General features: G+C 45.8%; 1 protein-coding gene across 1 annotated transcript in view; it reads right to left on the bottom strand.

Moving 5' to 3' along the window:
- The window catches only part of C1H12orf43 (chromosome 1 C12orf43 homolog), a 30,693-nt gene that overhangs the window by 3,373 nt on the left and 1,725 nt on the right, over nt 1-25,595 (bottom strand). The window contains exons 2-5 of the mRNA XM_068238654.1: nt 20,355-20,415; nt 11,626-11,724; nt 7,011-7,081; nt 940-1,030 (exon numbers count right to left, since the gene is read on the bottom strand). Of these exons, the coding sequence (XP_068094755.1) occupies nt 940-1,030; nt 7,011-7,081; nt 11,626-11,724; nt 20,355-20,415 (322 nt within the window). The remainder of the gene's footprint in view (nt 1-939; nt 1,031-7,010; nt 7,082-11,625; nt 11,725-20,354; nt 20,416-25,595) is intronic.

Below are 25,595 nucleotides of genomic sequence, written 5' to 3'. Positions count from 1 at the left end.
TCCAAACTCCCTCCCACGTAAAGAGGATTATATGCTTAGTTATCTTTTATTAGATAAAAGTGAACTTTAACTGGCTAGCCTTTGCATCGCTAGCTGTGGTTTCACATGATCTGGTGTGTTTCTGTACTGGTGATACCGAAGTAAATGGGATTTTAAGACTGGGCAAAGATCTGTTCATGGAATAAAACATGTGCTTATGCAGAACACATAGGTCTACAGTAATGGTATGGAAGTCAAATGTATGCAAATATATACACCTTTTTAGTGTGTTTAGGATTCTAGTGGACTTGTTTGAATTATATGAACGGTCTACAGTAGTCTCAGCTTAACAAATTTTGTAGGTGTTAGAAAATAAAAACCAGTCACCTTGACTTTGATTGAAGTTACCAATTTCCGATGATGCTTTGTACTATTAACATGCCATTTAAGGCTGCAGTGGGTTGTACTGCCAGGAGGAGTAACAAATTTGGTCTCACTGTGATTGAAAGAGGTGAGTGAAGTAAAAGGTTTGTCTGACCAATGCAAACTCTGCCCACTTATGATGGAGTCTTCTTCATGGCCAGATTGGGCCGATCACTGTCAGGAAGGACTGGATTTGACAGTCCTTATTTTATGGGTCAGTTGGTTTTGTAATCAGTGAAAGCTGTAAGCAGGCCATTCACCGTAAGTATAACCCTAAATGGACTTCAGACCTTATAATGGGAGGTACAGTGTATACCAGTTGTATAAATGGCAATGCTTTTTTTTTTCATAATACTGAATATCCAGAATTACAGAATCTGTAAAAGTGCCCCATTTGTACAAGATTTTCTTCTCATCAATAAAAGATGGTGGTACAAGAATAGCTTAAACAAAGTCAGTGCAGATATGGCCAGGAAACAATTAAGTGCATTTGAGAATGTATATAACCGTTTTATGTAAATTCTGCTCTCACCATACCTGGTTGAACAGAGTGTCCTGAATTTTGAAGTTGTACAAGAGGTCACAGTGCCAGTATCTCCAGGAACAGATGTGCCAAATAACCGAAAACCTTTCAAAAATATAATACAAAGAAACTGTCATATAGCTTGCAAAACTTACACGGACAACAGGGAAATTTTAAGGTGATAAATGGGGTCTGTTTGTAAAGACTAGGCTAATGGGTGAAGTGGTTTCTGATTTAATATTTACTTGGCTGTAATGCAGGGGCAGAGGATACAGCTGAAAGGTTTAAAAAGCTGTTTGGATTTCTGGGACTATGGGGAGATGAGAAGAAGAGTTTGATAGTCTGGCTTCTGAGACAACCTGCTTCTAATGATGAAGAGCCTCTTTGAACCCAGAATGCTTTTTACTTGGCATTTTAAAAGGAAAAAAAAATTTGAATGACAATTTTGTGAAAACATTCTCAGATCCAGCTAAGCCGATTAATGAGCACCTTTAACTGCCATCCAAATGTATCTGAATGGTTGTGTAAAGCTGAAAAATCTAGGTGTGGTGCATGCTATCATGGCTTCAAGAATGCCTGGAGCCACCGAGGGTTCTTTATAATATGTTCAGCTCACTGCTCAATCATACTAATAAGGATATACTTGCCACACCAAATAGGACTGCATCCCCAAATTTTAATGACAGCTTGTCGTTTTTACTAATATTTATAAGTCAACATTGTCCCTTCTGGCTACCCAAACAAGGCTACCTCAATAGCAAGACTTAGTGCTGATCACACAGGGAGCCAGAGGTGCAGCAATAGGGGATGCAGAGGCTGCGGCCACACCCAGGAGGCCCTGGATCAGAGGGGCAGCCTTCAACCTCTAAAGTAGCTCTTTTTTGGCAATAGGTCGGTAATAATCACTTTTTTAAAGCTTTGAACAGTGGTAATCATTAACAAACTGTTCCCTTTGCCACTTACACGTGTCCGTGGTTCTCCTTGGCAGGTTTTGGTGCTCTGTAAATATTGTTATATATAGGGAGCCCAATGTAAAACTAGCAATTGGGCCCATAACTCCTTAACTATTCAACTGTTACACTTAGCCACAACCAGGAAAGATCAGCACTGAACAATAACAAATAGTTTACAATAATACCTCTCCATGTATCTGTGTTCTGTTTGTATGACAGAATTGCATACATAATGGGTTAGAAATATATTATACGAAGCACAGTAATACTGAGTTTTAGACAGCTGCTAGGATAGGTTTTGAGTATTTCTGGAATTCTGTCACATGGTTCTACCTTGCCACTGATACTACCTTCATGTTCAAAAGGGATTATATGGAATTTTTTCCAATGATTTTTTTTCTCTTCACATTTAATTACCAACAACATCAGGTGATCTGTTCTGAAATATTTGTGACAAGACTCAAACTTCACTTTTAGATCATGGACTTAATGCTTTGGTAAACTACTAAATTTGTTTAACAGCATGAATTGTGCCAACTAGCGCAAGTACTGTCTGCTTGCAGAACTGAATGTGCTTTCATATCTCACTGTTGATGCATACTTAGAAGCTAAATACAGTAATTAGTGTAGCACATGAATAATTTTACATACATGACTGATATGTTTAATGACATGGCTAGATTTATATGAAAAGGGTTATATACTGGAAGGCACCCTTCAGTGGGCTTGTTTCAAAAGGCAATTGCCAATTTTGTTAGTTAAACGGATAAATTTCGTTTTTTTTTATTTTTACACAGTAGATTTACTGTGATAAGTGAAGTTAATTGTTTTTTAACTGCATTCTTTTTAAACTGCATAAAGTATTTAAAGTTGCCTAATACCTGCTAAACACATAGCCATACATCAGGCGACTTGGTGGCCGATCGACCATCCGATTATTAGAAGTGCATGCCCGTCCAACGTTGTGACCAATTTCGGGCTGAAATTGGTTGCATTAAAGGAATACTATCGATTCACATATTTTTTTCAATTGACACAGGAATTGTTTGGGAAGTGCTGCTAAGTACTGGTGTATACATTTTAGTAGCAACTTCTTTGTTTACTGTTAGCAAAATACTTTCACACTTTACTGATGCCAAAACTGACCGCAGACTGAGCCATGAGGAGAGGGGAAATTCCCCTCACACTTGATCAGTTAACTCTATGTGTAGTTCTGTGTGTGACAGAGAGAGAGAGAGCTCCCAACAGCTGCAGCTCCTGTGTCCTGTGTTTCTGACTGACCTGTCTGAAGAGAGCAGAGGAAATGTAACTAATTCTCACAGCTTTTTCATACTGTTTTTGCTTTCAGAGTTTGATATGTTTGATATTTGCTTTCTGTAGTCTGATATGCAACTCTGGCTGTGCATTGAAGCAGACACCCCTTCTGCAATTGATTTGTCCCAATATAGCTAAAACCTACCCTCAATAAATTACAGTTTTTGCCTCTAATATTTAACATGAAAAGTAGGAAAATGTTTACACAGCTACTTAGACATTATTTGCACACTGTCATTTTAGAACACTTGGGTATCGATAGTATTCCTTTAATCGGTCAGACATGCTGCAAGATGTCGGGTCATGGTCGGTCAGGTGTGTGGCGGCAAGGTCAAGCGATATTGGGATGAGTGACGAACCCATCAAAACCCCCGAAGCATAGCGACAGAGCAGACATAAATAAATTGTTCCGGGACCACTTCGCGGATTTCTACAAATCAAAATTAACTAACCCTTCTAACATAGCAAATGCAGTGGCAGAATTGCCGCTGTGCAGATTGACCCCGGAACAAATTGAAGATTTAAATAGAACTATAACCACACAGGAAGTCAAAGAGGCTATAAAAAACCTTTCAAATCAGAAAACGCCAGGACCAGACGGCTTAACAGCCGAATTTTTCAAGATCCTTCAGCTGGAAATAGGTGAACCTCTCACAAAAGTATGTAACAAAATCTTAACTGAGTCTAGTTACCCCGAAACGGGGAACATGGCGTACATAAAACTCCTACCAAAAGAAGGAAAAGACTTGAGTGAAGTAGGGGCATATAGACCTATTTCACTGCTAAACCAAGACATTAAAATACTGTCTAAAATTTTGGCTGACAGGTTGTCCTGCGTATTGCCCGACTTAATACACGAAAGCCAAGTAGGTTTCATGAGAGGGAGATCTGGAGTCACTAATATACGAAGAGTTCTGACCTTGTTGGAACATGCCCGAGCCTACCCAGATACCTTCAAATCATCAGCAATTTTGATGTTAGATGCCGAGAAGGCCTTTGACAACGTGGAGTGGGATTGGCTGCAGGGGGTTATGGACAATATGGGCTTTAAGGGTACTTTTATGAATGCAATTAGAGCAATGTACAAAGAACCAAAAGCATGCATAGCAACCGCAGGATTTATATCAGCCCCTTTTTTAATACAGAAAGGCGTAAGACAAGGATGCCCATTATCCCCCTTATTATTTAATATTGCCCTAGAGCCCTTGGCAATGACCTTACGTGCACATATAGCTGGCATCAAAATAGAAGAAGTGCAGGTACAACAGGCAATTTTCGCAGATGACCTACTGTTGTTCTTAAGGGACCCTCGTTCACAGATGTCCCAGGTCTTTCAGATTCTTCAAGAGTTTGAGAGATTATCAGGCCTCAAAATAAACAAAGAAAAATGCGAACTCATGCCACTATCTAAACGAGCAAATGTGCAAACCTGGGCAGGGCTAGGGGTAAAACTATCCACCACCTACATCAAATATCTGGGAATCAAGATACCAAGGGATCCCACCCAACTCTATACCCTAAACTATACCCAGCTTTTTAGCCAAATTATAGCACAACTAGAAAAATGGAACACACTGCCCCTGGGAATAGCAGGTAGAGTAGCTCTTATAAAAATGTCCACGATGGGGAGACTCCTGTACCCCCTGCAGACAATCCCGCTCCTCTTGCGCCATAAGGATGTCAAACTCATTGAGATAGCGTTCAAAAAATTCATCTGGAGAGGAAAAAAGCCCAGGATAGCACTAACAAAATTGCAACTTCCTAAAGATTTGGGTGGTCTAAACCTACCAAACCTGCGGAGATACAACCTGTCAGCCTTAATGAGACATGTCCAAGATTGGGTTAAAGGGAAGGTTCAGGGAGGGTGGGGAAAAATAAAAATCAATTTCCACTTACCTGGGGCTTCCTCCAGCCCGTGGCAGGCAGGAGGTGCCCTCGCCGCCGCTCCGCAGGCTCCCGGTGGTCTCCGGTGGCCGACCCGACCTGGCCAGGCCGGCTGCCAGGTCGGGCTCTTCTGCGCTCCAAGTCCTTGTACTTCTGCGTCCCACGCCGGCGCTCTGACGTCATCGGACGTCCGCCGGGCTGTACTGCGCATGCGCAGTAGTTCTGCCCGGCGGCAACACCAAACCATCTGCACTATATCATATCATCCTAGCAGCAGCTAGAAGAGTTATCTTCCAAGTCTGGATAACTCCACAACATCCCTCCATCTCATTGCTAAAAAAGGAACTAGCACAACTCTTCTTGATTGAAAAACTGCACACATTTCAAGCAAAAGACAAAAGGACTAAAGGTTTCTTTAAAGTTTGGAAGAAATACATCCAGAGAACCTTTACGCAACCTGAAATTAATCTGCTTATGGGATCTTTTGTTTGGACCAAATGGTATCTGCTAGAGCAGATAGGAGGAACTCTAGGAAACTTGGAATTTAAACCAGGAGAACCAAGCCATGCCTCCCGGTCACAGCAAGAAAATGCTGAGAATGACAGGTTTCAGCAAAATAGCCCAACATGAAAATGCTTAATGTTCTATGTAGACCTTTACTTTATTTTATTCTACTTTAGGATCCAGGAATGCTTTAAGTTTTCTGCAGCTTGAAAAATTCGCACCAAGAGAGAAGGGGATGGGAGAGGGGGAAGGGGGGTCGTATGAAGCTAAGGGTTTAAGGAGGGGGGAAGGGGGGATGGGAAGGCCTTCCTCTAAGGTCTATCAACAACCATAAATGAGCATACAGTGGCTGTCTCTATATAACCAGAATATGTTCGACTGTGTTCCCTGCGTGGAACGGTTGGTCTCTGAGAGCCAACCACTGTAGTTTTTTCTGTATAAAAATGCTGGAAAAATTGAAATAAAATATTTTTGAAAAAAAACAAAAAACCCCCGATGCTGACTCCTGTGCGGGCACGTGTGACGTCACACATACCCACGTTACTCCAGCAACCACGTGCGGCGTGTGTATGGACAGAGGAGCCCAAGGCTAGCAGCGGTGAGGACAGGTTATAGCGCACTGGGCACGGGGTGGGGAAGAGATTGGGGCATTTTTGCCATTATGTGGGACAGCATCAGGCCAGTGAGGCGGCATCATAAGGCCGATTCCAGATCAATTTCTGCATAAAAATTGATCGGGAATCGGCCTGTGGGGTATGGGCAGGCAACAGATCTCTCTCCGATCAGATTTGATCTGAGAGAGATCCATCTCTTAGTTGATCTTCCCATACATCGTCTGATGTATGGGCCCCTTTAGCGATAACAATTGGGGGCAGGAACCCTTATTAGAAAGCCCAAACAAAGACTGATTAATTGACTGCTACCATGTAGCTCTCGCCTTCACATCTGTGTATGTCATTGAGATGGCAGGCCCAGTCATCAACCTACAAAAATGTCAGAAATACTTTAAGTAGTACATTTCTCCTAGAGCAAAATGCACCATAAATTATTTTTTTCCTGTGTTGCTGTTGCTTACAGGGGGCAGTAACATTTGACAGGTTTTAGACTAGTCCATCTCCTAATGAGGAAGCTTAATATTTTCTTAATTCTTTACAAAAGTAATCCCTGGGAAACATGCATACAAAGATGCCAGCAAGCCTGCCTACTCATTTACACACTGTTTTGGTAGCTGGGCTGAGCAACTGCCATTCAGTAAGTGGTTTTAAAAATAAAGAAACCCCTTTCATGAGTAGAAAGACTAGTCCAAAACCTGTTAGTTTTGTTAGATTTTAAAATTAAATACTTAATGTGACAGCGATGTAGGAGATATATATTTATTTCCATTTAATAAATGGTAATATAGCAGATGATCATTTGTTTTTATACATTACCTTCATCCTCGGATCCAGATTCTACTTCGAGCTCTTTAAATTTGCTGCTTCTTGGAATTTCTTTAATACAGCTGAAAAACATAGGAACAAAAATAATAAAACCGACATAACAAAGATCCAGGACTGTGAAGTCGGAGTTGGAGTCAAAGCAATTTTGGGTACCTGGAGTCTGAGGTTTCATAAACTGGAGGAGTCGGAGTCAGGAGTTGGAGTCGGATGATTTTTGTACCAACTCCACAGCCCTGCAAAGATCTGGGCGATACAATATAGCAAAGGCCCTCTCCACCTTCCAAGTTTTCAGCAACATTGCTCTGCTCAACACACCCACTTCCCCAAATATATTCATTGTAATGTTGCGTTGTACGATTACATGATTCACACTGCTGCTGGTCTGTCTCTTCTCTTAACCTCTTGAGGACTGCAGGGCTAAACCCCCCTAGTGACCAGGCTATTTTTAGTAAAATTGGCCACTGCAGCTTTAAGGCTAAGCTGCAGGGCCGCACAACACAGCACACAAGTGATCCCCCCCCCCCTTTTCTCCCCACCAACAGAGCTCTCTGTTGGTGGGGTCTGATCGCTCCCCCATGTTTATTTTTTTATAATAAATATTATTGTTCTGTTTTTTTTTTTTTTTTAAAAATGTTTCTTTAAACCCCTTCCGTCCCTCCCCTCAGCCAGCCAATAACAGCGATCGGCTGTCATAGGCTTCTGCCTATGAGAGCCGATCGCTCTCTTGTCCCCCAGGGGGACAGCCGTATCACACGGCTGTCCCCGGTGCAGCGCTGCTGCTGATCACAGCGCTGCACCATGTAAACAGACGGCGATCACGCCGTCTAACAGTCTCCCGAGCGGCAATAGCCTCCGCCCCCCAAGCAGGTGATGCACGCGCAGCGTGCGCGCAATCTCCTGCAAAACAGAGCCCCAGGACTTTACGCCAATCGGCATTAAGCGGACCTGGGGCTGCCGCCGCGGCCACGCCCATCGGCGTGACGCGGTCGGCAAGAGGTTAAAGCGGTGGTGTCCTGTATGCTAAAGGAGTATAGCTAGGCAGGCCCTCTTCACTTCTCCTAATCAACACTACATCCACCCCCACTTCCCAAAAAACATGAAAAACCTGAAGCAGCTGAAGGGAGATGGGGTACTCAAGTGGGACTATGGAGAGGAAGGGCTTTTTAAAGTGAACCTGTAACCATGCCCCGCACCCAACAAAAAATAAATCCATCCAGGAACCCACTGTTTCATGTAGTGCTCCTTTCAACATATTGACAAGAGCTTGTAGGATATGTGGATATGTTCTTGTGACTGTGTTCCCTTCCCTGTGCAGGTATGCACATGGAAGCGGCTTGTGTACGAAGGGCTTTGTGCCACTGTGTAGAAGAGGCAGTACTTGTGCCTGTGCAGTACGGCCCTGCTAGTGCATAGAGGGAAGCGTGGCCACAAAGAGTAAAAGAGTCAGGCAGCAGCGGGGTTGAAGAGGACGTGGGAAGCCTCAGAAGCATCCAGAGGCTTCCCTCTACTTCGCTAAGTATTTTTCTTTCTTATTTTATTCCTAGGAAATTACAGTTTGTAAAATGGACTTTCCTGAGCATAACCTACAAAATGCCAGAGATTGGCACATAAACAGGACAAACAATGATGGTTTAGGCAACAGTGATGACGGACAGTCAGTCCCAGCAGCAGCACCCCCCCCCCCATGCCAATCCTCGACTGTCCCAGATCACAGTAAAACTTTCAGGGTTCTAGCCCATACACATGCAATCCAACCTTGGCAACGGCCAGCTACTGCACTCATACAAGATTGATGGGACACTTTTGCTGTTAAAGTTCTGGAAGAACTTCTAATGAAAGATAGTTCTGATTAATATCGGGACTTGTCAGTCTAGGACTCCATTGAGGAGTGAGGACTTTAGTTTTTGCACTTGAGTGCAATAGCTGGCTGTTGCCAAGGTTGATATTACAGATTTGCTTTAACCCCTTAAGATTTCAGGAAGTGAATTTCACGTCCTAATTGGCCCTCCTGTGCATTACAGGACGTGAAATTCACATCCTGCAGTTAAAAGCCTGCTAAGCGCCCCCGCGCATGTACGTGCGTGCCCCCATCAGTCCCACTCGTGCATATGTATTTATTTAAAGAGTAACTGTCAGGCTGCAAAAGCTAATTTAAACCTCTATTCTCCTGTGTTAAACAGTTTAGAAGGAAGCCAAAAAGGCAATACTGAAGTTAAAAATCTCTCTTACTTTTGATGTGTGCTGAACAGCAAGGCTGTTATTCCCAAGCTCTTAAGAGGCCGAATACCATACTGCAAAGCATTCTGGTGCTGCTTCTTCCCACCTTGGGTCCTCCCCTCGGCTGCTAGTGAGAAGTTACAGGCTCATGTTACAACAGCTTGTAACGCAGTCCAGCTCACAGCACTGAAAAATCTCCGGGCAGAGTATACTGCATGAGTCCGCTATTGTACCTAGCCACATGGCTAATTAATATTCACTGCACAGTAGTGTTGTCTTTTTTGTGAGTCGAATCATCAGGAAGCAGGGAGGACATTACATCACAATTGGCTTCATAGGAGACAGACAAACATGGAACCTGCCATGAGCTGTCAGGAACATCATTCTCTGCAAATACTATATAAAAACAGTGAATAAGTACTGCTAATAGAAGCACTCATTCATGAAAACAAGGGGGGGGGGGGGGGGGGAACATATTAAAGTGACAGTGTCCCCATTAAATAAAAAAAATACTTCTCTCCCCTCCAAGTAAAATATTAACTCCTACCTAACTAAATAACCCCTTGTGTCACCTAAACTTAGCCCCAAGATTAGTGGATACCTGTAATAGCTGCCGCCGGTAGCGATCGGACGCGACCCTACTCTGTACATACAGTATGCATCGCTGTGCTGTTGCCTAGCAATGTATCTGTACAGCAGGGGGTCCCCAAACTGTGCACCATAGCGATCAGATCCAATTGCTACGAACATACAAGCGGGCAATAATGGTACGCCACATTCCCAACTAGTGATTAAATATGGCACGCAGGGTATCAATTTAACCGGGGAAAAACAAGTAGCATATTTTGAGATGTTTTTTAACTGTGGTACTTGTCATGTGAAATTCGTGAAGTGTAAAATATGAAAAAATGTGTATTTTCTGCACTTACGCCTTTTTTTTCCCCTCTATAAAATGCTTATAAAATTAAATACCGTACTTTTCGCCGTATAAGACGCACTTTTTCTCCCCAAAAAATGGGGAGAAAAAGTCCCTGCGTCTTATACGGCAAAGGCAGGGAATCCCCGACTTACGAACGCCCGTCGATACGAACCGCGACCCGCCGTCAGGGATTCCCAGCCTGTGCGTCCTGCTGTGGCCTCTCCTCCCCCTCCTTGCATGCCCCCCTCCTCGTGTCCCCAATGTGTGCGCTCGGGCCCCCCTAATTGAGAAGCGGCAGCTGCTTACCTCCTCCATCTTGCCCGCGGCGATTGAAGACATCCGGCTCCTGTGGGATACCCGGCTTGTGGGATACCCGGCTTGTAATGAGGCGTCATCGATGACGCGTCATTACAAGCCGGCACTAGAGGAAGCCGCCCGACAGAAGCCGGATGTCTTCAATCGCCGCGGGCAAGATGGAGGAGGTAAGCAGCTGCCGCTTCTCAATTAGAGGGGGACCCGGCGAGAACACACAGGGGGACACGAGGAGGGGGGCAAGCAGGGGGGACCCGGCCATCACACACGGGGGGCAGAAACACGGGGGGCAGACACATGGGGACAGAAATCTGGGGGCAGACACATGGGGGACAGAAACCTGGGGGCAGACACATGGGGGACAGAAACCTGGGGGCAGACACATGGGGGACAGAAGCCTGGGGGCAGACACATGGGGGCAGACACATGGGGGACAGAAACCTGGGGGCAGACACATGGGGGCCAGAAACCTGGGGGCAGACACATGGGGGCCAGAAACCTGGGGGCAGACACATGGGGGCCAGAAACCTGGGGGCAGACACATGGGGGCAGACACATGGGGGCAGACACATGGGGGCCAGAAACCTGGGGGCAGACACATGGGGGCCAGAAACCTGGGGGCAGACACATGGGGGCAGACAGCTGGGGACAGAAACCTGGGGGCAGACACATGGGGGGCAGACAGCTGGGGGCAGACAGCAGGCACATGGGGGCAGACAGCAGGCACATGGGGGCAGACAGCAGGCACATGGGGCAGGCACATGGGGGCAGACAGCAGGACACATGGGGGCAGACAGCAGGACACTTGGGGGCAGACAGCAGGACACAGGAGGACACCATTTGGGGGAGGTCATGTACAAGACGCTCCTGAAATATGGACGCACCAGGTTTAGTTTATATCTTTTTTTCCCTGGATTTTGCCCTCTAAACCTGGGTCTTATATTCCGGAGCGTCTTATACAGCGCGAAATACGGTAATTCTTGAAAACAAATATTACCCAAAGAAAGCCTAGATTCTCCTGAAAAAAAAAACTACATGTGTATCACTTTGATGGCATAAGTAATAAAGTTATTGATGTATCAAAAGTGACAGCTGAAATGACAAAATAGTCAGGGAAAAAACCCCGGAATGCAAAGTGGTTAAGAGTCTTTTAATTACCTGTCCAGGATGGAAGCAAGTTTTTTGGCCACATGAGCGCGGAATTCTGGCGTGGTTTGCAGCTCATTCCCATCATGCTCGTGGTTGTCAGGTCGAACCCTGCAAAGCATGTGTAAGTTTAGAAGGTTCAGATACATAAATACTTGTCTATTGTTTTGTCATTATATTTTAGAATATCAAAGCAATATAGACTCTGATCTCCAGAGGGAATATTACAAGTGATTTAGCCCAAGTGGACTGGATACTTTGTGTGCTACTGTATGGTAACAGATTGCAGCATTTCCGTGGGTCCTATGGAAACATAGTGGGGTCTGCTGCAAGGTTAATAAATTAGCATTTGTTTTAAATGCAAAAATGCAAGTGCAATCACACAGCCACTATGGCCTCTTTTCCACAGACTCTTGATAGGCAGTGAAAAGCCTCTCAAACTCTCACAACTGCTCACTGCTGCCTAGTAACTGCTTGTTGCTGCCTGGTAACTGCTTGCTGAGCACACAGCTCAACAGTCCATAGAAAAGAGGCCTAACTAATAAACTTCTCAGCAAACCTGACTGTGATCTGATATAACCCAGATAATGCTGGCCCAGATAATGCTGGCAAATTCTACCACTCAATAGCAGGACATTTTTACTTCATCCAGTTGAGGCTTGCTGGATGACTAAGGCCTCTTTTCCACGGATAGTTGAAATGTGTGCTCAGCAAGCAGTTACCAGGCAGCAGTGAGCAGTTTTGAGAGTTTGAGAGGCATTTCACTGCCTATCAACAGTCCGAGCAAAAGAGGCTTTACTGGTATGTCTTCTTTACCAGAAATAATCAACGAGATGAGAATTCCAGCTTGCATGCAAATTGTATGCAACTTGCAATTGAGCAATTCCATTTGCAGGAAGTACACCTGACTGATCCAGTTCCAAAATGTCAGTTTGCATTAAAACTGCATGCAATCTGAAATTATTAGCATCTCACTGACCATCTCTAATCCTCATGTTTGGAGTTTCTGGAGATGCGTCAGGAAATCAGAGATAAAGCCTCCTAAGGTAAGCACAGAGGTCAATGTTGAGTTTACATACCTCTTTGCATTGTCCAATCCTCTCATCATTAACCCCTGTCCCAGTTATCACTTCTCAAAAAAAAAAAAAAAAAAAAAAAAATATCGGACTTCTAGAGCTCGTTCACACTATGAGCGCTTCCATTTTTTTAAAAAATTTTTTTAATGCACTGTTGATTTTAGAAGTCGCCCTAAAAGAGATTGCGCAATGTTTTCCTATGAGAGTGTTCACATGTGAGCATTTAGATTTCTTGGAAATTGCAAACGCGCTGCCTGTACCATTTTCTCAGCGTTTTGGCTCAATGGAAGGTATAGGGAAATCGCAAAGTCAGTGTTCTCCCCAGGAAATTTTCTCCAGCCGGGTGGCATGAAAAAGAAGCCGGGTGGGGCGAGATAAGAGAATGCATGGCCGGTGCTTTTGTTTGCAACTCTGCTGACAGCATACGAGAAGGTGAGCCGATGACAGCCGGGTGCTCACCAAAACTAGCCGGGTGGAGCACCCAGCTAAAAGAGCCTGGGGAAAACACTGAAAGCGCTTGAAAAAGCACTTTGAATAGCGATTTCCCAAGCGCTTTTATGAATAAATACATTGTATTTATTAATTTCCGGGTACAAGAGTCCACTTCCTGACTAACGTCAGGAAGTGAAAAAACTAACCGCTCAGCAAAAGCGCTCATTGATCATTCCTAGTCCCATGCACCGAAATCTCAGACATCATCATAGTGAGACAGCTGTGATACTATAGTCAGGACATGAGCTGCAAAGCATCATATTGGAATGCTATGACAGCAGCCTCTGACTTCACCCTCAAATGACAGATGCACACACAAGCACAATTTTAGATTGAAGTTTACTCCCTCATCAAAGACAGTAGCAGAGAATTTGAACTGCCAGTTTTTCTAAGGCCAAGGACTGAATATCATTGTTATTTTTTATGTGCAAAGTACCAACATATTGCATAGCGCTATAACCATACAGGATCTTCTCAAAAAATTAGCATATTGTGATAAAGTTCATTATTTTCTGTAATGTACTGATAAACATTAGACTTTCATATATTTTAGATTCATTACACACAACTGAAGTACCGTATTTTTCGGACTATAAGACGCACCTAGTTTCAGAGGACAAAAACCATGGGAAAAAAAAAAATATGTAACCTGGTGCGTCTTTAGTGCAGGGGCGTCTTTTGGTCTCCCCCCCCCCCCCCCCCCCCCCAAGCTGTCTCTATCTAAACTACACTGCCCAGCTAAACTAACCCCTGCTGCCCCACTAGCTACACTAAGATAAACTGACCCCACAACTTACACTGTCCCCACAGCCTACACTAAGCTACACTGACCCCCACAACCTACTCTAAGCTACACTGACCCCCACAACCTACACTGACCCCACAACCTACACTAAGCTACACTGACCCTCACAACCTACACTAAGCTACACTGACCCCCACAACCTACACTAAGCTACACTGACCCCCACAACCTACACTAAGCTACACTGACCCCCACAACCTACACTAAGCTACACTGACCCCCACAACCTACACTAAGCTACACTGACCCCCACAACCTACACTAAGCTACACTGACCCCCACAACCTACACTAAGCTACACTGACCCCCACAACCTACACTAAGCTACACTGACCCCACAACCTACACTAAGCTACACTAACCCCACAACCTACACTGACCCCACAACCTACACTAAGCTACACTGACCCCACAACCTACACTAACCCCACAACCTACACTGTCCCCACAACCTACACTAAGCTACACTGACCCCTACAATAAGCTACACTGACCCCACAACCTACACTGTCCACACAGTCTACACTAAGCCACACTGACCCCCACAACCTACACTAAGCTACACTGACCCCACAACCTACACTGACCCCACAACCTACACTAAGTTACACTGACCCCACAACCTACACTAACCCCACAACCTACACTTGAGCTACAGTACATTTACCGGCAGTGACAGGGCTGCTGCGTGTTGTGTGCTGCTGGTCCGGGCAGAGATGGAAGAAGCCTGCAGTAAGATCAGTACGGGACTCCATATGCCCAGGGTCTCGGCTGCGGTGGTAGAGCCAGGTCTGACAACGAGCAAAGGATCCACTTCAGGAGATCAGCTGGAGTTGCCCTTGTGATCCGTCTGAGTGAGAGGCAGCTTCACAGGAACACCGGTCCGGGTCTCGGCAAGGGGAATCCTTCATAGCAGTGGAGAAGCTGGAGCTGCTGTTGAAGCCACGTGGGCCATCCTCTGGAGCTGCCCACATAGTGCGCCAGCTAACAGGCATCGGTCCGGGTCCTGCCGGGGGGAATCAATCATCTGCGACGGTGAGCCATGTGGGCCATGCGCTGGAGCTACCCACGTGGTGCGCCTGGGTCACAGATATCGGTTGTGGTCTCAGGGGCAAATCCATCTCAATGGTGGAGGAGCTGGCATCGGTCGGGGTCCCGGCGGGGGAATCCTCAGCAGTAATGATGCTGGAGTCGCTGCTGGAGCCATGTGGGCCATCCGATTGAGCTGCCCACGTGGTGCTGTAACAGGCATCAGTCTCGGCGGCAATTAAACCATGGCAGCGGTGGTGGAGCTGGAGCCGCTGCGGATGTGTTTTGCACTGCCACCTAAAGAGCGAACACAGGGCGTCCAGGAAGCCCGAGTGCCGCTCATAATCCACGTGGAAGTAGTTAATGAGCCAGAGAACCTTGGAGCCCGATTCACCTCAAGCTCAAGCTGGACAACATACGGAAGCAGAATGCAGGACTCTGAGCCCGCGGCTGGAAAGGTGAGGGCTTCTGCTATGTCCTGCATCTGCCTGTGGGGGACACCTGGGCACACATTCGGACTATAAGACGCAGGGACTTTCTCCCCTCACTTTTAGGGGAGAAAAAGTGTGTCTTGTAGTCCGAAAAATACGGTAGTTCAAGCCTTTTATTGTTTTTCTTATTGACGATTTTGGCATACAGCTCATGAAAACCCAAATTTCTTAACTCAAAAAATTAGCATATTTCATCCGACCAATAAAAGAAAAGTATTTTTAAAACAAAAAAAGTCAACCTTCAAATAATTATGTTCAGTTATGCACTCAATACTTGGTCGGGAATCCTTTTGCAGAAATGACTGCTTCAATGCGGCGTGGCATGGAGGCAATCAGCCTGTGGCACTGCTCAGGTGTTATGGAGGCCCAGGATGCTTCGATAGCGGCCTTAAAGAGAATCTGTATTGTTAAAATCGCACAAAAGTAAACATACCAGTGCGTTAGGGGACATCTCCTATTACCCTCTGTCACAATTTCGCCGCTCCTCGCAGCATTAAAAGTGGTTAAAGACAGTTTTAAAAAGTTTGTTTATAAACAAACAAAATGGCCACCAAAACAGGAAGTAGATTGATGTACAGTATGTCTACACATAGAAAATACATTCATACACAAGCAGGCTGTATACACCCTTCCTTTTGCATCTCAAGAGATCATTTGTGTGTTTCTTTCCCCCTGCAGCTATCTTCCACTGAAGTGTAAGGCTGTTTCTTCCTGCAGAGTGCAGACAGCTCTGCCTGTATGTAATTCCTCAGTATGTGAAAGCCCAGCCAGCTTAGAGGAGGATTTATCCAGCTTGTAAAAGATAAGAGAGAAGAGAGAAGCTGCCCTAATCTAAATAATACACAGGCAGTGTGCAGAGAGGGGCCTGGAGGGGGGAGATGCATCACAGAACCACAACACTGAAGAACTTGGCAGCCTTCCAGACACAGGCCTGACAAGTCTGACAAGAGAGAGATAAGTTGATTTATTACAGAGATGGTGATAGTAGAACGTGCTGCAGTAAGCCAGAACACATTAGAATAGCTTTTGGAACTTGTAGGATGATAAAAAAACAGGATGCAATTTTTGTTACGGAGTCTCTTTAAGCTCATCCAGAGTGTTGGGTCTTGCATCTCTCAACTTTCTCTTCACAATATCCCACAGATTCTCTATGGGGTTCAGGTCAGGAGAGTTGGCAGGCCAATTATGCACAGTAATACCATGGTCAGTAAACCATTTAACAGTGGTTTTGGCACTGTGAGCAGGTGTCAGGTCATGCTGAAAAATGAAATCCTCTCCAAAAAAAAAAAAAAAACTAAAAATCACAAAAGACGAAAGCAGCAACCTGTGAAAAAGCGATTAAATTATAAAACTAACTAGGGGCATAACAATAGACCCTGCAAGTGATGCAGCTGCAGGGGGCCCAGAGGCTACAGGGGGCCCCCATGGGTGGAGAAGTTTCTTTTCCCTGTCTTGAGAGTTTGACAACTAAGGGCACAGAGAGAAAAAAAAACAAAAAACTTTCTGCTCTCTGCACAATTGTTCTAATGACTGCATCTGCTCAGCCACTGATAAGGAATCATACAAATGTTTGCCTACAGTGCCTATTCAGTGCTGCTCTACCCCCAACCTCTCTACTCCTCCCCAAGTGCTGTGTACTGTAGTGATGCTTGAGGAGTCTGGGCAGAAAAAGCAGAGAAAAAGCTTACTGCTCGCTAAACAATTGTTCTAATGACTGCGTCTGCTCAGCCACTAATAAGGAATCATACAAAGTTTTGCAGACAAAGATTTCTAGACAGTTCGTATTCAGTGTGCAGACTCTTGTGTACAACCACCAGCCCCCAACCTCTCTAAACTTCCCCATGTGCTGTGTACTGTAGTGATGCGGGAGAAGTCTGCAGAGCCAGTTCTTCTCTATCAGAAAAGGACAGAGTAAGTGTAATAAGCTACGGCTGGGACTACACTCGTTTTTCGGTTTGCTTCCCACCATGTGTGTCTGTATTTTGTGAAAACATGCACATTTTATCACAGAAGCCAATGTAATTGATAGAAAAAAAATGCATGCAGTGCTTCACTGCTGTCTGTTTTTATCTGCATGTGTAAAAACACATTCAATTTGTGCACTGGCCAATTGAATAACATTGGTTCTCAGTTTACCTGTTCAGAAGGAGAGGGAGCCCTATCCAAATTTGCCCGGGTGGGGGCATTGATTTCTAGTTACGCCCCTGTACACATGCTGGATATTTGCTACCCCAAAATAATTCTTTGTTATCCTTTCAGATGAAAGTCTAGCATTACACAATAATCTGCTTCCTAAACTGGTGTCCTCAGCTTCAGCATCCTGTTTAGTTGGATACAACTCAGCTGACCATTACTGTACTTACCGTTGAAGCCGCTTTATTCCCTCTACTTAGCTCAACAGAGACCCAAGCAGCTCATCTGTAAATAAAGCCTTTGGCAGGCCCTCCCTCCTAGTGTACCATACTTGATTATGCATCCAGCACACAGAATAACATGACACTGAATTACTGGGACTACTACTCCAGTGCATGATCTGGCATTGCATATCTTACTGCATTGTGTTGCCCGTCACCCCATTATTTTCTGTAAACTTATTTATTGTCCAGCACTGTGAAATGTTTGTGCCCTAGAACTCCAATAAATAATAAAATAATAAAACACTGATTGGAGATCCCAAAGAGACCATGGAAGTTTGTTTCAGGCAATATTTAGCCTGAGTGTATGTAGCTTACTGTAAGCAGGGCTGTGGAGTCGGAGTCGTGGAGTCGGGCAATTTTGGGTGCCTGGAGTCAGAGTCGGGAAAAAATGCACCGACTCTGACTCCTAATGAATTTGTAACTGTAATTAAAATAGAAAATATGATAAAATGTTCTAATTCTCAGATAATAGTCATTAAAAATAATTTATACACACAGTAATAGCTGTGCTCAGTCCACAAAAATGAAATAAACCAATCAAAATGAGTTACTTGTGCTGCTTCAATAAAGCAGTCCCCGTATTTTTAAGGTCAGATATACATATCTGATTGTGACTGTATATATGATTTGTACACAGGAATCTCTTATATATACACTAAATAACATCTATGCTGTAAGAATAAAGCCTGATGTGTAGCTGTGTCACTAATCGAGATGGTCAACGAGATGGAAATAATTCTGCATTGATGCTGATTTATGCAAATGTATGCACTCCCTTTGCTGATGAAATCAAATAATTTGATATGTTGTTAAAATTTGGTTTGGTGACTACAAATTAAAGGGTAACTGAGACGGATGAAAAGTAAAGTTTTATACATACCTGGGGCTTCCTCCAGCCCCCTTCAGGCTAATCAGTCCCTCGCTGTCCTCTACCACCCGGATCTTCTGCTATGAGTCCTGGTAATTCATCCAGTCAGCGCTGTCCAGCCGCATGCCGCTCCCACAGCCAGGAACATTCTGCACCTGCGCAATAGTGCTGCACAGGTGTAGTATGCTCCTGGCGGCGGAGTGTGTGCATGCGCACTACGCCCGACTGGCTCAAGTACCTGGACTCATAGCAGAAGATCCAGGTGGTGGAGGAGGACAACGAGGGACTGATTATCCTGAAGGGGGCTGGAGGAAGCCCCAGGTATGTATAAAACTTTAATTTCATCTGTCTCAGGTTTACTTTGTTACACAGTAGTAATATACTCTACATATGCACTCCCCACAGAGCTGCAGGGAATCCACTGAGAATGCTGTGCACATTGAACACAGAGGTGTTGTCTGTTTACAATCTCCTCATTCCCCTGCAGAGTACCTGCACATCATTCTTACATGTACCCACACTTACATTGCCTAGGGCCTGATAGATGGTCTTTGTTCCGATTTGTATCTTTTACAAGTACTCTTACCAAGGACTAGTTTTAGTCTAAAGGGAATAAATATAGTAGTCTACATATCCTTCTCACTTCAGTTGTCTTGTAAAATTCCTAAGCGTTGGCAGTTAAGAGACGAATTTCATGTTACATACTTTAATCAACAAAATTGTAATATGCAAATTAGAGGAGTCGGCGTCAAGGAGTCGGTGGAATCCTAAACTGAGGAGTCGGAGTCGGTGGATTTTTGGACCAACTCCACAGCCCTGACTGTAAGTAGTGAGATAACCTAGAACCAATAGGTTAGGTTAAGGCAGGGGTAGGGAACCTATGGCTCGGGAGCCAGATGTGGCTCTTTTGATGGCTACATCTGGCTCACAGACAAATCAGTAGGAGTTGATTCAGTCAGCTACACTGCTGAAGCAGCGCAGCTTAGTCTGGCAGCACAAGTAACATTTTCGAAGTAGTGCATGCTACTGCTGTAGCATGCACTACTAACTTACTCACGCTACCCCAAAACTAACAGCTGCTCCAATTGTCCCACTCAGGACCCTGTCAGGTCCAGTGACTTGTAGAATGAGATTCCCTCACTTTAATTGGCCCAACAGGCTGCCTGTCACTTGCGGGGATCTCGTCCTACAAAGTGAATCAACCCCCAAGTCAGTTAGCTAATTGTACAAGCTGTTAGTCGGTATTTCTCCTGTCTGGCTCTCGGGGGAAAATGCAGATGTTGCTGAAACCCAAGAGAAGCTGAAGACGTATCTGACACTTCCGCTGCCTGCCGGATCAACTGTATACACATCACCATGGCAACAGGGAAGTGAGCCCTACTGTCCCAGTTTAAAACATATTGTATGACTCTCACAGAATTGCATTTTAAAATATGCTGCATTTATGGCTCTCTCAACCAAAAAGGTTCCTGACCCCTGGGTTAGGGAGATAACAGCACTAAGAGAACACATGCGATATAGCCAAGTGTACTTTTTCACTAAAAAGTAATAGACCATTCATACCGTAAACTCGGGAAAACAGGAACAACAGGTTTCGTCTGATCTTCTCCACGTTTCTTTACACCTGAAACAGTTACATGTTATTCATTAGAGGTTTTCTACAGATATAGGATTCTAATATTATCTGGTACGTCCTTTTCTGGGAATATTTTGGGACTTCTACGTACAGAGAGCAGCTCTGACTTCACAAAACAAACAATTCTCTAGCCCAAAGAAGTGTGCCACCCTCCTGGTTTCTGCCTATAAAATAGCGCCGCAGAGTTGGGCGCAGGCCGAGTAGAATGATGGCTCTTTCGGCTGCCGCTAAACTCGGAGGGAGGTGTAATTCGGGGTCTAGCGATCGCTGGATCCCCAAATTTCACTTATGCAGGGTGTGTATCATAGGATTGCTGCTATGATGGCAACCAAACTGGGCCTAAATGACGTGCGCTGAAGTTACCTGATTTGCTACACATGCCTAGTCAGCAGGGCTGTGGAGTCGGAGTCTGAGTCGTGGAGTCGGGCAATTTTGGGTGCCTAGAGTCGGAGTCGGGAAAAAATGCACCGACTCCGACTCCTAATGAATTTGTAACTGTAATTAAAATAGAAAATATGATAAAATGTTTTATTTCTCAGATGATAGTCATTAAAAATAATGTATATATACAGTATATATACAGTAATAGCTGTGCTTAGTCCACAAAAATGAAATAAACCAATCAAAATGAGTTACTTGTGCTGCTTCAATAAAGCAGTCCCCGTATTTTTAAGGTCAGATATACATATCTGATTGTGACTGTATATATGATGTGTACACAGGAATCTCTTATATATACTAAATAACATCTATGCTGTAAGAATAAAGCCTGATGTGTAGCTGTGTCACTAAGAGATGGTCAACGAGATGGAAATAATTCTGCATTGATGCTGCTTTATGCAAATGTATGCACTCCCTTTGCTGATGAAATCAAATAATTTGATATGTTGTTAAAATTTGGTTTGGTGACTACAAATTAAAGGGTAACTGAGACGGATGAAAAGTAAAGTTTTATACATACCTGGGGCTTATTCCAGCCCCCTTCAGGCTAATCAGTCCCTCGCTGTCCTCCACCACCCGGATCTTCTGCTATGAGTCCTGGTAATTCAGCCAGTCATCGCTGTCCGGCCGCATGCCGCTCCCACAGCCAGGAACATTCTGCACCTGCGCAATAGTGCTGCACAGGTGTAGTATGCTCCTGGCGGCGGAGTGTGTGCATGCGCACTACGCCCGACTGGCTCAAGTACCTGGACTCATAGCAGAAGATCCAGGTGGTGGAGGAGGACAACGAGGGACTGATTATCCTGAAGGGGGCTGGAGGAAGCCCCAGGTATGTATAAAACTTTAATTTCATCTGTCTCAGGTTTACTTTGTTACACAGTAGTAATATACTCTACATATGCACTCCCCACAGAGCTGCAGGGAATCCACTGAGAATGCTGTGCACATTGAACACAGAGGTGTCTGTTTACAATATCCTCATTCCCCTGCAGAGTACCTGCATATCATTCTTACATGTACCCACACTTACATTGCCTAGGGCCTGATAGATGTTCTTTGTTCCGGTTTGTACCTTTTACAAGTACTCTTACCAAGGACTAGTTTTAGTCTAAAGGGAATAAATATAGTAGTCTACATATCCTTCTCACTTCAGTTGTCTTGTAAAATTCCTAAGCGTTGGCAGTTAAGAGACGAATTTCATGTTACATACTTTTAATCAACAAAATTGTAATATGCAATTTAGAGGAGTCGGACAGGCGCGGAGCTAGGGGGGGGGGGGGGGGGTGGTGGGTCGGGGTAGGACAAGTGCCCCGGGGCGCCTGGACCCCGAGGGCGCCCTCAGCCTGGCTGAGCTGCGGGTTGTTTTTTTTGCGGCGGAGGGGAAGGGGGCCAGCGCAGAGAAGAGGGAGAGCTGTGCGGACGGTGGGGAAGGGGGGCCATCTCCCCCCTCCTTCCCTCACCTTAGGTGCTCTCCCTCCCTCGCTGTCCCCTCCAATGTCCTCCGGGTGGCTGGCCTGGCAGCGGCGGGCGGAACTCACCTCCGTCTCGCTCCAGCGCCGGCCGGAAGTTCGGGTGCGCAGCAGTAGTGTCAGATCCATCTGGCGCTGCGACGAGACGGAGGTAAGTTCCGCCCGCCGCTGCCAGCCTGAGCCACCCAGACATTGGAGGGGAGAGCGAGGAAGGGAGAGCAGCTCTTCTCTGCGCTGCTCCCCTCCTGCTGGGGAGGAGGACACCTGACCTGGCTACCTACTCTGTGCACATATACCCCTGGCTACCTACTCTGGGCACATATACCCCTGGCTACCTACTCTGGGCACATATACCCCTGGCTACCTACTCTGGGCACATATACCCCTGCCTACATATACTGGGCATATACCCCTGGCTACCTACTCTGGGCACATATACCCCTGGCTACCTACTCTGGGCACATATACCCCTGGCTACCTACTCTGGGCACATATACCCCTGCCTATATATACTGGGCATATACCCCTGGCTACCTACTCTGGGCACATATACCCCTGGCTACCTACTCTGGGCACATATACCTCTGCCTACATATACTGGGCATATACCCCTGGCTACCTACTCTGGGCACATATACCCCTGGCTACCTACTCTGGGCACATATACCCCTGCCTACATATACTGGGCATATACCCCTGGCTACCTACTCTGGGCACATCTACCCCTGGCTACCTACTCTGGGCACATATACCCCTGCCTACATATACTGGGCATATACCCCTGGCTACCTACTCTGGGCACATATACCCCTGGCTACCTACTCTGGGCACATATACCCCTGGCTACCTACTCTGGGCACATATACCCCTGGCTACCTACTCTGGGCACATATACCCCTAACTACATATACTGGGCATATACCCCTGGCTACCTACTCTGGGCACATATACCCCTGGCTACCTACTCTGGGCACATATACCCCTGGCTACCTACTCTGGGCACATATACCCCTGGCTACCTACTCTGGGCACATATACCCCTGGCTACCTACTCTGGGCACATATACCCCTGGCTACCTACTCTGGGCACATATACCCCTGGCTACATATATTGGGCACATATACCCCTGCCTACATATATTGGGCACATATACCCCTAACTACATATACTGGGCATATATACCCCTGGCTACCTACTCTGGGCACATATACCCCTGGCTACCTACTCTGGGCACATATACCCCTGGCTACCTACTCTGGGCACATATACCCCTGCCTACATATACTGGGCACATATACCCCTAACTACATATACTGGGCATATACCCCTGGCTACCTACTCTGGGCACATATACCCCTGGCTACCTACTCTGGGCACATATACCCCTGCCTACATATATCCCTAACTACATATACTGGGTACATATACCCCTGGCTACATATACTGGGCATTTATACCCCTGGCTACATATACTGGGCACATATACCTCTGGCTACATATACTGGGGGCACATACCCCTGCCTACATATACTGGGCACATATACCCCTGGCTACCTGTTCTGTGGACATCTCTACCCCTGGCTGCCTGTTCTGGGGACATCTATACTGCTGGCCACCTATTCTGGGGACACCTATAGACCTGGGGCTACCTATTTTTGGGCAAGCACTGCTGTCAGATTGAGTGTATTTTGGGGAACTGCTGCCAGGTGAGAGGTGTCTACCATATTAAGGGGACATTCTGCCTATTTATGTGAAATGCTGTCTATTTATGTGCCTCATGACTGCTGAATTTGTCTTGTTGGGGGCCTCATGGTTACTGAATTTGTCTTGTTGGGGGCCTTATGATTTGTTGGGGGCCTCAAGATCGCTGAATTTGTCTTGTTAGGGGCCTCATGATTGCTGAATTTGTCTTGTTAGGGGCCTCATGATTGCTGAATTTGTCTTGTTGGGGGCCTCAAGATTGCTAAATTTGTCTTGTTGGGGGCCTCATGTTTGCTCATGATTGCGGAATTTGTCTTGATGGGGGGGGGGGGGGGGGGCTCATGATTGCTGAATTTGTCTTGGAACATGCTGGAAGGTACATACTGAGGGAGGGTGGGTGAGCGTGAGCCTGCTAACCTCCATGTACATTTGAAGGGGCGTGACCAAATGTGGAGTACCCATAACCACGCCCACATTTGGTCACGACCCTTCACCTTAGGGGGCGCATTAATAGTCTTTGTCCCCGGGCGCTGAAAACCCTAGCTACGCCTCTGGAATCGGAGTCGAGGAGTCGGTGGAATCCTAAACTGAGGAGTCGGAGGATTTTTGGACCGACTCCACAGCCCTGCTAGTCAGGAATGGAGTCACACAGGGCCGGCCTTTGATATGAGCGACCGGAGCGGTCGCTCAGGGCACCAGCTCTCAAGGGCGCATGCGCCCTGTCGACCCTTACCGCCCCGCTGTTTCTCCCTGGGTCCTCTCCATCTGTAATTAGAGCAGGACTACAAGAACATGGTCGCCGATGTCCACAAATGTGGACGATTGGCGGCCATTTTCTTGTAGCCCTGCTCTAACTACAGATGGAGCGGAGGCGGGGAGAGAAGAGTGACGTCGATGCTGGAGCGTGGAAGTCAGGTGAGTCAGTCTCTGCCTGGCCCGCTGCCGCAGAAGGGGGTGGATTGACTGGGGGCATACCACCTACACTGGAGGCAGCTATGCTACCACACTGGGGACAACTATGCTACTACACTGGGGACAACTATGCTACTACACGTGGGACAACTATGCTACCTACACTGGGGGCAGCTATGCTACCTATATGGGGACAACTATGCTACTTACACTGGGGGCAACTATACTAGCTACCTATAATAGGGCAACTATACTACCTATACTGAGGGCTACTATACTAGCTACCTTTACTGTGGCAACTATACTACCTATGCTTGGATACCTACACTGAGGGCACCTACACATGAGATCCTATACTGAGGGCACCTATACCTGGCTACCTACCTATACTGAATCTGAGGGCATTTTTTGGGGAGGGACGCACCACAGCTATAACAAGCGTTGCAAATTGTTGGTGCTATATATAGGCCTGTGTGTGTTCATGCATATGTGTGTACACGCATAAAGAGGATGGGGGGGGGGCACCAAAATGAGTACATTTGAAATCGGCACCGGTAGACTTGGGCACAGGATACATCTGTTATACGGCTGATCCTGCACAAGTCCGGGCCGTTTTAATTACTATTCCCCCTCCAAGTCGCCAT

This window comes from Hyperolius riggenbachi, chromosome 1 (assembly GCF_040937935.1).
Source record: "Hyperolius riggenbachi isolate aHypRig1 chromosome 1, aHypRig1.pri, whole genome shotgun sequence".
Classification (NCBI taxonomy): domain Eukaryota; kingdom Metazoa; phylum Chordata; class Amphibia; order Anura; family Hyperoliidae; genus Hyperolius; species Hyperolius riggenbachi.
This window is presented reverse-complemented; position numbering and strand designations above follow the sequence as displayed.